The sequence below is a fragment of the Borostomias antarcticus genome (genome assembly GCF_949987555.1).
Source record: "Borostomias antarcticus genome assembly, chromosome: 13".
NCBI classification, from domain to species: domain Eukaryota; kingdom Metazoa; phylum Chordata; class Actinopteri; order Stomiiformes; family Stomiidae; genus Borostomias; species Borostomias antarcticus.
In genome coordinates, this window is record NC_140246.1 from 3,297,833 (window position 1) to 3,311,926 (window position 14,094).

Below are 14,094 nucleotides of genomic sequence, written 5' to 3' on the forward strand. Positions count from 1 at the left end.
GGTTCAAACTTTAAGAGTGACAGGTCACAGCCTGGAGCTATAATGAGAGATGCTTGCTCAGGTTAGATGGGCGGGGCATGTCTATGGGAGGGAGCGCCTGATCGCGAAAGTCGTTATTGATTGGTGTTGCCGGGATTCCGGTGCTACCAATGAATTGCCAGGATTTGAACACCAGACTTTTGCATGAAGTGTCCCAGACCCCATAGAGAGATCTGCAGCATGCAGGCGAAAGAACTCTCAACTGGCAACAGTTCCTGTGCACTATGAATTTTGAAAGCAAGAACCAGAGAACCGCTAAACACCTCGAGCTCTGAACTCTTAGAAACTAGACGGCCTCCTGAGACACCAAGCTAGTTTTTTTTTATGTAGAAAGCAAAATGTAGACCTACTTGACAATGTGAAAAATGAATTGTGGTGAGTTCTAGTACAAGTGTAACGGACGATCCCGCATGCATGAATGCACACGGGCACGCACGCAGGTACAGGAGTCAAATGAATGACCCCCACCACACCCTTGATTTAATTTGACTTTTTAAAGATCTGAAAGATCTTCTGAAACCCTTCAGCTCCAGCCTGAAATGGTTTGGAGAGAAATCAGTCAACCTGTGAATAGTTTTCATTTTGACTTTTTTTTTTTTTTTTACAGATGAGGTAATCGATGTCTTGATGGATGGATGGATGTTGGATGGATGGATGGATGGATGGATGGATGGATGGATGGATGGATGGATGGATGGATGGATGGATGGATGTTGGATGGATGGATGGATGGATGGATGGATGGATGGATGGATGGATGGATGGATGGATGGATGGATGGATGGATGTTGGATGGATGGATGGATGGATGGATGGATGAGTCCATTTCGCTGGACCTTTTTTTCCTGCAGCGTTGCTGCTCAACTGATTGCTGGATGATGATCACACATGTTTAACTCTACGGTTGTATCCCCCTGGGCATGGGGGTCGTAAATGGATAGGTGGTCTAACGGTTGTTTCAGAGAATGTCTTGAAATTGCCCAGGGATGAGAACATACCGTACTGTACGCTACCAGTATCCAATCAGTAGGCTACCTAAAGAAAGTGTCCAAGCGGAGCATGCTGGAGGACCTCTGTGCAAAGGTCCAATAAGAGTCTTGGTGCTGATTTGCCTTTCTTATCTCTTTTCCTACTTTAAACGTAATTTTTTTATGGCTGTAAGGTCAGCAGGCAGGCTTTCTTTCACTCTTCTCTCTCTCTCTCTCTCTCTCTCTCTCTCTCTCTCTCTCTCTCACACACACACACACACGCACACACACACACACACACGCACAAGCGCGCGCGAACACACAGGAGAGGACCGTGTCTAAAAACCCCGCCCCCGGCTCTCGATCTTTTCTCTCACACCTTTCCAAGAGGAGAGGAACGGAGAGAGCGCGTTAGACGGAGCAGATGATATAGAACTGCATCAACCGAACGGCTCGGTGTGTCAACCCCGAATTCACAAACACCTGACGTCCGGGAGGACTGAACCCGACTCTCAAAACCAGGCCAGCAGAACTTCGCTGAGTGATGACAGAAAGTGGGCGTGATGAAGGCTAAAAGTTTGGCGTGAGTCGGGAGCGCGTTTGGGCACCTTGGCATTATGGGCACAATTAGAGTCACAATAATTTTTTAACGTATTGGAAATGAAGGCCTAATTGAAATGTTTGTAGGTGTATTAGGCTACTGACTTTGGATCCAGAATATGGGCTATTGTTACTGGGCTACATTCATTGGTTGCGAACACGTAGGCTACTGTTTTATTAGCCTAGTTTTAATTTGTGGTCTGCAGTGTCATATCTACAATATTGACAGAGCCTAAATCTGTTTACCATCATGATGGAAACCGTTAAAGGCCTCATTCAAACACGTTCGCCGTCCGGCGGTGAGTCTCGACCGCGTCGGCGTTCCAGCGTGACAGAGTCTCGACAGCGTCGGCGGTCCAGCATCGATACCGAGTCTCGACAGATTCGGCGGTCCAGCATCGGCAGCGAATCTCGACAGGTCCGTCGATCCAGCGTTGGGAACGAGTCCGGACCCGAGGCGCAGACTTGGGTTGACAAACCGTTACCTGTCGACTACGCCGCGGACACCCCGATGCTAGAGGACGGGACGTGGGCCGGAGGTGTGAAGAAGCATCATCACAAACACAACCTGAAACACCGCTACGAGTTACTGGAGACCCTTGGGAGAGGGACGTACGGCAAAGTGAAGAAAGCCATCGAGAGACACTCCGGCAGAGTGGTGAGTTCTAGTTGTTCAGTCCCGGACGCAAGAAGTGAGTTGTCCGACTTCAGTTTTCAGAACAAAATTATGACTATTAGTGCTTACCACTGAGGACAGACCTACTTGCCTTCATATGTCAGGGAAAACTACAGTGTGTGTGTGTGTGTGTGTGTGTGTGTGTGTGTGTGTGTGTGTGTGTGCGTGCGTGCGTGCGTGCGTGCGCGCGCGTATGTCTGAACATCTAGGGAAAAGATGCTTTTGGCAGCAGTAGGGAAACAACCACATACGGACACAAGAGATTCTATACGGATGTTCATCTGAATGTAAACCTGCACACCTGCTTCAACGACACAGACACACTCACATACTTTATACACACACACACACACACACACACACACACACACACACACACACACACACACACACACACACATTACCAGTGAGACAAAAATGAAGCACATTGGAGCAATAGCTACACAGGGGGGAAAGGTTTTTTTTGTGTTTTTTCTGTAGCAATGTTGGCTATCATAACGATAAAGTTGACAACTTAACTCATGGTTCTTATCCACTACTGCGTCATCATGTGATAACCTTGGTGGCAGAGCCACTGTGTGCTAGGATATATTACACTCTCCTGCTCTTTCCTGTCAGACAGGCCCTAAATCAAGCTTCTATTCCTTAAATGGAATGATGGAGGATATGGTTCCATTAGTGACGCATACAGACAGGAAGTTCAGTCTTACCGCCACTTCCTGCTCTCACTCTGCCCCAATATCCACTTCCTGTGTTCCCTGACAGGCTGTGTTCTAATGTCTGGAGACAGGTGTTGGCATTCAATTCAATTCAACTTTATTGCAGACTCAGAGTCCAAATAAATAACACGACACAGCATACGATACAACGAATAACATACACAAAATGATCATGGTTTAAAATAATGTTTTACAGAAGACACCTTGCTCCAGTGTTTCCACAGCTGGGGTTGGTAGCGTGTTGTATAGGCTACTAAACCTCATGTTCGTTAAAACCAAGAGGATTACATTTTCAGAGTCATTAAGCCAGCAAATGTTCAATATATTTATTAAAATGGCTTGTAAAGTACAGTACTAACACCTGCTGCCACAAACATTTCACCTACACTGCTCCACACCTTGGTCTCTTGAGTAACCCAATATTCTCATGGCGTCGTTAAACCACCAGCTACCAGCTGCCATCAGCACCAGCTTTGTGGTGCAACGCTACTGCACTGTACTAGTAGGGCATTTAGATGTACTGTATTAATCAATGTCAATGTGTTTGTATCTTTTCATATACAAATGGGCCTAGACCATAAATACAATTAATAATAATAATGAATAATAAGGGAATAACGCACTTATTAAATAGATGAATATGCTATTTTGGAGATTAAACCCTTTTTACGGTGTGAATCTAACACATAGACACATAGTTAAGTACTGTTGCCACGTCTACTTCCATTGTGAAGAAAGAACAAAAATGTTGATCTAGCTCAATACTGGAGCGATGAGTGAAACTCTCTATGTGTCAGGTTCATGTTAGACATACTGTGCCACAAATAGGGCTAAATGTCCAAAACACCATGCCTTTAACTTCACAGACACTCACTAACACGTGCGTGTGTGTGTGTGTGTGTGTGTGTGTGCGTGCGTGCCTGTGTGCACACTGTTTATCATTAACAAACACAGCCTCGATAACAGCTAGCAATGAGCCACTTCTACGGAGACACTGGCTTTCACAGAGAGACTGAGACTGACGCTGAGACTTGGTGCAAATGGAACATCTATTAATACACTGGCTTATATTCCCGCTGCCTCCCGTGGGCTGCCTCAACCTCCATGTCCTTGTGCAAAAACCTAGTTTCTCTCAAGGTTGATAGGCTACACAGGCCTACTTACCAGCACCATCACTCCTCAGAGAAGGGGACCAAGAGAGGGAGGGGAAGAGAGCGTGAGAGAGACACACACTCTCTCTCTCTCTCACTCACACACACACACACACACACACACACACACACACAGTCCAATGAAGGTCCTGCATGTTAGCATGTTGAGTTGACCTCAGTGAATGAATGAATCTACTAATGATTGATTGAATAATTACTAATGATTAAGTGTTAAAGTCGACCTGATTAAGTGTTGATCTCATCTCATGCTGTAACTAGCTGTGCATAGGCCTACAGTATGTCTGACATAGGATTAGTCACTTGAATGGGAAGACCCCAGTGAGAACTTACATACAGGTCTACTTAATCCACTCAACTTTATCTACTGTACTGTATGGTAACCCCTTAGAAGACTCTGATGTGTGTGTGAAGCGTCATTGTGTTGCTCTGTTTGTATGAGGAAGCGTGTCAGCTGGTACTGATCTTGCCGGTCTAAGGATGTGTGATGTTGTCAGGTGGCCATCAAGTCCATCAGGAAGGAGAAGATCAAAGAGGAACAGGACATGGTCCACATCCGCCGCGAGATCGAGATCATGTCCGCCCTGCGACACCCTCATATCATCTCCATCTACGAAGGTAGGGCAGTGTGTGTGTGTGTGTGTGTGTGTGTGTGTGTGTGTGTGTGTGTTGTGTGTGTGTGTGTGAGAGAGAGAGAGAGAGATAGAGCTCGTCTTTCACCCTACCAAACACCTGCTGTTGTTTACTGCTAACCGTAGCAACGCAACAGAGCACCGAGAGAGAGAGAGGAGGAGGAGAGAGATAGAAAGAGAGAGAGAGAAAGAGTGAGAGAGGGAGAGAGAGAGACCAGTGACATGGATAGAGGTTAGTGATACGCTGAACACAAACTCAAAACATACTGAGATTACATAAGACCGGGGAATAACCAATCATGCGTTGACTCGCTCCCCCTCTCTCTACAGTCTCTCTCTCTCTTTCTCTCTCTATCCCTCCCTCTCTCCCCTCCTGGTCGCCTCTGTTCACACCAGCACGTCCGACGCCAAGTCCTGACAGCGCTGGCCCTGAGAGAGGACAGAAGACAGACGGACACGTGTGTTTATAGCTACTGACAGACGGACACATGTGTTTATAGCTACTGTGTTGAGCAGGGGAGACCCCAACACCCCAAGCTCTGCGTGTTGACCTGTGCTGGCCTCCTGTACTGAGACAGCAGAGACATTAGAAGGCCCACGGGTGTGGTCAGGAAAACGTGTTGAGTTGTGTTGATGTGACTAATGTGCTCCTTTCCACCCACCCTCTCTCCTTCTCTCGTTCTCTATTTCTCCATCTCTTTATCTCTCTCCCTCTTTCTCTCTCTCTCTTTCCCTCTCTTTCTCTCTCTCTCTCTCTTTCCCCCTCACTCTCCCTCTCTCTTTCTTTCCCTCCATTTCTGTCTCTCCCTCTCTCTCTTTCCCTCTCGCTCTCCCTCTCTTTCTCTCCCTCACTCTCTCTCTCTTTCTCTCTCCATCTCTCTCTTTCCCTCTCTCCATCTCCCTCTCTTTCTCTCCCTCACTCTCTCTCTCTTTCTCTCTCCATCTCTCTCTTTTTCTCTCCCTCTCTCTCCCTCTCTCTCTCTCTCTCTGCAGTGTTTGAGAACAAGGAGAAGATCGTCATCGTGATGGAGTACGCCAGTAAAGGGGAGCTCTATGAGTACATCAGCGAGCGCCGGCGTCTGAGCGAGAGGGAGACCAGGCACTTCTTCAGACAGATCGTCTCGGCCGTGCACCACTGTCATAAGGTCAGCCATAGGGAGGCCGAGGGGCGGGACTAGCCGTGGGGCGGGGCCAGACCATCGTCCTGCCAGCTGCGATGCGATGACGTCACTTCCCCCCCCTCCCACCGGGGGAGACGCCGTCAGGGCCGGGCAACAGATGCCGGTGACATCGTCAGGCGTTGCCGAGGCCAACCGTGGGCCTAGAGGAGGATGATGGGGGGCGAGGGGGGGGGGGGGCATCAGATCACTGGCATATGGAGGTGGTTTCCTCTACTTCCCGTGTGTGTGTGTGTGTGTGTGTGTGTGTGTGTGTGTGTGTGTGTGTGTGTGTGTGTGTGCGTGAAAGGATGTCTTCCTCTGGTTGGCGTTAGTGCATCTGGGTTATGTGTATCTGCTCATTAGTGAATGACAAACAGAGTGTGGCTGTGTGCTGATGTTTCCTGTGTCTTTTTTATTTGACGTGACATCAGTTCTGTCCCGGCTACTTCCCGAATGTTCCGCCATCTTCAAAACATCCAACAGCAACACAACACATGGTTATGGGGACATCATTTATTTTGTGGTACAATTAGAGATGATAGATATATTTGGGACAGATGTCACTTGAAAGGAGCCACCGAGGGTGACCTCACCAAGATGGCCGACTAGGGAACAAAGGCATTATGAGCGTAAATGGGTCACAGTTTAAGACGCTGTGTTTGTTTTCAGAACGGGGTGGTGCACAGGGATTTGAAACTGGAAAATGTTCTCCTCGACGAAAACTGTAATATAAAGGTAGGATTTATTCTTTTTTTTTTATTCTTTTTTTACACAATTTATATCAGTGGCATTAATATTGATTTATGTTGGGGGCATTTCAAGAAGATGAAGTTATCTCTGCAGATCATTGGGTTGGAGTGAACTTAATCTGCACATGTTTGACACCTAAATGTTCCTCCTCCCCCAGATTGCGGACTTCGGTCTGTCCAACGTCTACCAGAAGGACGAGCTCCTTCAGACCTTCTGTGGAAGCCCTCTGTATGCTTCTCCTGAGATCGTCAATGGGAGGCCCTACCACGGCCCTGAGGTACTGAACGCCCGTGTGCATGTGCGCGTGCACGTGTGTGTGTGACCTGATTTGGATATCCAGTAAAATAGAACACATCCCAGGGAGCAGAGCTCACTGGCTGTAATCTTACCCCACTTATTTTAGGACACATGTATGATCCGCTGGACTGCAATTACGTTAAGTTATTTTCCCCCTTGGAAAATTTATAGGATGAACACACGCACACACACACACACACACGCACACACACACACACACACACACACACACACACACACACATACACTGAACAGGCAAGTCAAAGAGGGGGGGGCATTGATGTGTGGCCTCTGGTCAGAAAGGAGATTTATTTTGAGCATGATACAGAAACCTTCCAACCCCCCCCCGCTACATAAAAACAAACTCACAGACCTGAGATCACAGACCTAACACAGACCTGAGATCAGAGACCTAACACAGACCTGAGATCAGAGACCTAACACAGACCTGAGATCAGAGACCTAACACAGACCTGAGATCAGAGACCTAACACAGACCTGAGATCAGAGACCTAACACAGACCTGAGATCAGAGACCTAACACAGACCTGAGATCACATACCTAACACAGACCTGAGATCACAGACCTAACACAGACCTGAGATCACAGACCTAACACAGACCTGAGATCAGAGACCTAACACAGACCTGAGATCAGAGACCTAACACAGACCTGAGATCACAGACCTAACACAGACCTGAGATCAGAGACCTAACACAGACCTGAGATCACAGACCTATCACAGACCTGAGATCACAGACCTAACACAGACCTGAGATCAGAGACCTAACACAGACCTGAGATCAGAGACCTAACACAGACCTGAGATCAGAGACCTAACACAGACCTGAGATCAGAGACCTAACACAGACCTGAGATCAGAGACCTAACACAGACCTGAGATCAGAGACCTAACACAGACCTGAGATCACAGACCTAACACAGACCTGAGATCAGAGACCTAACACAGACCTGAGATCACAGACCTATCACAGACCTGAGACCACAGACCTAACACAGACCTGAGATCACATACCTAACACAGACCTGAGATCAGAGACCTAACACAGACCTGAGATCACAGACATGAGATCACAGACCTGAGATCACAGACCTAACACAGACCTGAGATCACAGACCTAACACAGACCTGAGATCACAGACCTAAAACAGACCTGAGATCACAGACCTAACACAGACCTGAGATCACAGACCTAACACAGACCTGAGATCACAGACCTAACACAGACCTGAGATCACAGACATGAGATCACAGACCTGAGATCACAGACCTATCACAGACCTGAGACCACAGACCTATCACAGACCTATCACAGACCTGAGATCACAGACCTAACACAGTCCTGAGATCACAGACCTAAAACAGACCTGAGATCACAGACCTAACACAGACCTGAGATCACAGATCTATCACAGACCTGAGACCAGAGACCTAACACAGACCTGAGAACACAGACTTGAGATCAAAGATCTAAAACAGACCTGAGATTACAGACTAAAGATCACAGATCTAGCACACAAATGAGATTCACAGACCAAACACAGACCAGAGATTGCCTATGACCATGATTCACAGACCTAACACAGACCGGAGATTGCATATGACTGTGATTCAAAGATATTGGACCATTGTACAGTATGAGTTATTAACTACACACCCTAGCTGTGGGTCTTACATAACCCTCCCCCCATCGCCTCCCCTAGACAGACACACACACACACACACACACACACACACACACACACACACACAAACTCTCTAACCCCGGTGCCCTGCCCTCCTTCTACTTCCACTAGCTTCCTGAGAAAGAGCCCTCCTCAGATTTGGAACCGACAGGGGCAAAATCCCTGCCAACAATCACAGCTCTCTAGAGACACACACACACACCTACACACACACACACCTACACACACACACCTACACACACACACACACGTTCCAATCTCCCAGGTTAAGGAGTCAGGGGAGTGAACTTCCCCGTAGACTAGTCTATTGTTTCCCAGCGGTGATTCCCACACTGGTTCCTGGAGATTATGGGAGCTAATGAGATGAACGAGGAGGGCCAAAGATCACACAGTACCTCATCAGCCAATCAAGCAGGGCGGGGAGGGTTAAAGAGACGCGGGAGGCCCCTCAGCCCGCGCACGGCTGGGGAAATCTCCGCCAGATACAGTAGTCTCTCAGTGAGTCTATAGATAGTCTCTTAGCCTATGTGATTACTGTATGTGGAAGACATCGGGGCTTTAATCAGTGCAGGAGTGTGAATCCCCAACAGGGACTAGAATGTCACTGCTACTGCGCTAGAACTAAGCATGCTGCTAAGACAGACATGCTAGGTCTTCCAGCTATATTGCGTTCCACTGGATCTCACTGTGATAAGACTGGTCAGACGCACCCGTTCGGCTAATCCCAGCCGTGCCAAACCCAACTGCTCATCCCCTGCACCAGGGATGCACCACCAGGATGTTGACATCTAAGTATCAGTACCTCTAAGTCCTCTACGTATCAGTAATGTCACCGTACATACTGACGATTCACGGGCGGAGCCACGCGCTCTCCGAGCGTCCTCTCCAGCTCTCGTTTAAACTCTCCAACTGTTTCTTCCCGTGACGGAATCCGAACGTCAGTCTTTGGTCTGTAGTCGAGCGGGGGCGTTCAGAGACTGACCGGTGAGTCTGTTGTGCCGCAGGTGGACAGCTGGGCTCTGGGCGTGCTCCTCTACACGCTGGTCTACGGGACCATGCCGTTCGACGGGGGAGACCACGTCCAGCTCATACGACAGATCAGCAACGGAGAGTACAGGGAGCCCACCCAGTCGTCAGGTGGGCTATACTCAACTCTCTCTCTCGGTCTCTCCCACTCTTCTCTCTCTCTGCCTCTCCCCCCGCTTCTCTCTCTCTCTAGATGGATACTAACACCCCCCTCCCCCCCTCCAGATGCACGTGGTCTGATCCGGTGGATGCTGATGGTGAACCCCGAGCGCCGGGCCACGGTGGAGGACATCTCCAACCACTGGTGGGTCAACTGGGGCTGGAAGACCAGTGTGTGCGACTGCCTGGCCCAGCAGAACCCGGGCTCGCCCATGCTCACGGGCTGGCAGAACCGGGCCTCGGCGGAGCCTCCCCGGGCCGCGCCCGCCCGTGACGAAGCCCCCCGCCTGGAGAGCCCGCCCGCCCCCGATCCGCCGCCCCCGCACGCCGGCCGCCAGCGGGCCAGGAAGTCCGCGAGGGAGAACGAGGGCGGGGCGCGCCTTCCCCAGCCGACGGCGGACGACAAGCCGGGGCTGAAGAGGCCCAAGGGGATCTTGAAGGCGCGTGCGTCCGACCAGAGGTCCCACAGCCTGGGGGAGGTCGAGCTGAGCCGCTCCCTCCACCTCCAGGAAGGCGCCGCCCTGACCGCCGCCGGCCCGGAGAGGGACGAGGAGGACGAGGAGGAGGAGGAGGACCAGGTCTGTCTGGGGGGGTCGCCTGCCAAGATGGTGCCCAGCCTCCCCAGGAAGGGCATCCTGAAGAACAAGCAGCGGAGGGAGTCCGGTTACTACTCCTCCCCGGAGCGCTGTCCGTCCTCTGCGCCGCCGGGGGGCGGAGCCGCCGCGCCGGCGCCCGTCAGCTCGCCGACTAAGCGGTCCGCGGGGAGGAAGGGGATCCTCAAACGCAATGGCAAGTACTCCAACGTCCACGGGCGCGAAGGCCACGCCCCCGCCGGCTTCGTGGGCGAACCGGGAGGCGGCGGCGGCGGTGACGCCGGCCTCTCTCGCAGCCAGAGCAGACCCTCTGGCATCATGAGCGATGAGACGGGCCTGTCCAGCGTCCCCTTCCAGGGAACGGACTGGCCGGCCGCCTCGTCCCAGCCCAGCGTCAGGGCCTGTATGTCGGCCGAGGACCTACTCCAGCTGGCGGGCTTCAGGGGCCTCCAGGCTGCGGCCCCTCTCCACGGGGGGAGGGTGAAACAGGGCGCGCCCTGCTCGCCGGGGGATAACGGCAGCTTCTCTCTGCTCGGGGACATGGACGACGTGACGCAGGTCTACAAGCAGGCGCTGGACATCAGCTGCGTTCTGCGAGAGACCTAGAATGGGAGAGGAGTGAGGCTCCTAAAGTGGAAACCCAACACACACACACACACACACATAGAACATGCAGTATTTCTGGGATGTGAACAGTGTTGAGACAATCCTACTTCTACATGTTAACGATCCTACTTCTACATGTTTACATACTCGTGGGAGAATAGCTCTATACTCTACAAGGACACACACACACACGCATGCATGCGCACACACACACGCACACGCACACACACACACACACACGCACACACACACACACACACACACAGACACAGAGTGTGCAGAGATTTCTTTCCACCTTAATGTAAACGGCATGGCACACATCTATTAAAGCTATAGGTTGATAAAACAACGACAGCATGAAACGGTTCTGCTGAAGACCAGACACTCTCTTGTTTGTGTTGGAACAAGCAGTGGTGCTTTTTTATGGTGATGTAATAACCTAATCGTAGAACAACCACATTACAGTACAGACTTAACTCATACTGTATGAATGCCATAGAATATGATGTTTGTATTGAATGGTATTTGAACTGCACCTACAGAACATTTATACTATGTTAGTATTTTCAGTTTTTATTTTAATTTGATCTGTTATCATGCGTCCATGTACAGTATAAACATTGTGTGGCTCCATTGTACAAACAGGGCAATGGGTTCACTAGACAGAGATCACAGTGGAAACAGCGCTGACTCTGCGTGAGGTAACAGTCTAGTTCCTGGACCAGGAAGCCAGAAGGATGCATTAGTTTAGCTAACGGAGCTGAACACTGCAAGATCTGAACCAGCCGATGCATCCTAGCCCCGCCCTCCATCAAACTCAACAAGGCATTAACTATTTTTAATATTACTATACTGTAGATCAACATGACTGGATATTATGTTATTAAGTATTATGTTATTTAAGCCTTATTCTATTTTGCTTTACTTTTGGTATTGTTGTTGTTGTTATGGTTTGTATTTTAGTATTCAAAAAGGTCTAAATGTATTTTGCTCAAAATCTGACCGTCTCAATGATCGATGGTGATGTAATGTTGATTCTAGTGTGGGTTTACAGCAGGCTAGAGATATGGATATAGATTAGAGTTCGGACAGGCCTATGACGAGGAGGGTGAATTGTCCTCCATCATCTCAAATAAACTACACATATACAACCATGTCTGGTGTGTGTGTGTGTGTGTGTGCGCGCGCGTGCGTGTATAAATAAGATGAGAAGTATGCTCAGCGTCCTCTGCTCTATGTTCCCTACATGTACATTTTGTCCCCGTTATCAAGTGTGTATTTGGATGTGGGTGGGACAAGGAGTGCGCGTGTGTGTGTGTGCACGCGAGTGTGTGTATGCGTGCATCACTTCCATGACTGAAAGCACTCTTGTCAACATTTGTGTTCAAATCTAGTCCTCAAACCCAGATGGCTATCATCATCGTCATCCATTATTTTGAGAAGTGTTTGTCGCCTGGGGTATGCTGACCTCTGGTGTGACCTCGGGTTTTCTAGACTGTTTTCTTTCGCTGGCTGCTTTATTTTCTACCTCCGCCAGCAGACACGGGATCGAGCGCGCTACATGTTCCGCAGACTAGCACTCTAGAGTAATGGCATTCCTAGCCCTGAGTCTACAGTATTCAGCCAAGGAGCTATCGGGACATAGAGGCAGAGAAGTTTAGTGATTAGTGTTAGGGTGAGGGGAGGTTGAGGGGAGAGAGTGGGGGGAGAGAGTGGTGTAATGGTTGTGGAAGGTTAAGGGGGGTGGGGTGAATGAGAACGGTCGCTGGAAGGGTGAAGGTGAGGTTGGGGGTGGAGGTGGGGAGGGGGTAGAGAGATAGGGTGAGGGTTAGGTGCAGGTTACCCTTGGTCTGGGACTGTGGGCTGAGTAGCTCGCGCCGGCTCTGATACGGACGAGTGTTTTTCACGAGCGGCCGGCGAGAACGGGCCGGTCGGAACTCACACGTCCTCCCGGGGAAGTGGGACATTCCACGGGTGGCGAGGACTAAGAGGGGCCCAGACACGGCAGGAAAAATAAACACAGGAACTAACACAGATTGAGTCTGGGACAGAGGAGTGTGTTTGTGTGTGCGTGTGTGTGTTGTGAGTGGCACGCGTCTGCAAAGCCAGGCTGAGCAGCGAGAGCTGTGGTCATGCAGGGAGCCAGAACGCTACGTTCATTATCCCTCCAGCCCAGCCCTGCCCTAACTAACACCCTCTGACCAGACACACACACACACTCCCGTGGTCTGGAGTCTATATTTAGCTGCTGCTTTGAGGTATTCACTGGGAGAGTCACACTACACTCAAGAGGTCTGCTCCGCGTCAACTCTGGCTCTCCCTCTATAGCCCATGGAGTGGATTCGAGGTGCGTGTCGGGGTTTGATGAATGTATGAGATAAGTCCGTGACCTGAGCCCCCGTGTGTGTTAGTATGCATACTGCTATGTGTGTGTTCTGCCCAACAGCAGTCACACGCACGCACGCACGCACGCACACACACACACACACACACACACACACACACACACACACAGACAGGCTGGAGCATCCCCTCGGCTCGTGGCCCAGGTCCAGTTCGAGACTCGAAACAGCGCCTTCATCTCCACCATATGTTCCTGATCACGTCGGCGTTGCGCATCAGGGAACAGAAAAACGACACGATCGCCTTACTCTTCATTTTCACGGTCATGCTTCCCCTCTCTCTCTCCGAGGGAGGGCGAGCAACATTGGACGTGCGGCGCGGGCAGGCTTGACGGTCACGGTTGAAATCTGGACCTCGGAGGGGTTTCAATCAAACAGATGTTAGCCGGGCGATGTTGCAGTTGGCTCTGTCCCAACGGTCTGTCGCCATGTTGTGTAAATCTAATGCGAGCTAACGTGTTATAGATTATCTAACGCATCAGTCGAGTCTATTGTTCTGTTGAGCGGAGCGGACTGTACTTGCTTGTTGATATGAGAGGCTGGGAGCTGAACTGAACATGCTGTTCTCCTTCTGCCCATCCCTCAGCCTC

The 14,094-nt window shown here is 50.1% G+C and overlaps 1 protein-coding gene across 1 annotated transcript; it reads left to right on the forward strand.

Annotated features, from left to right (window-relative positions):
- Window positions 1–1,857: 1,857 nt before the first annotated feature.
- LOC311316764 (NUAK family SNF1-like kinase 1) lies at window positions 1,858–11,102 on the forward strand (the record flags this gene model as incomplete). Its single annotated transcript, XM_084447694.1, has 7 exons — window positions 1,858–2,265; window positions 4,669–4,789; window positions 5,797–5,948; window positions 6,633–6,698; window positions 6,871–6,990; window positions 9,723–9,855; window positions 9,970–11,102. The coding sequence occupies 7 exons, from the start codon at window positions 1,858–1,860 to the stop codon at window positions 11,100–11,102; spliced, it is 2,133 nt and encodes a 710-aa protein (XP_084303820.1).
- Between the last annotated feature and the right edge of the window lie 2,992 nt (window positions 11,103–14,094).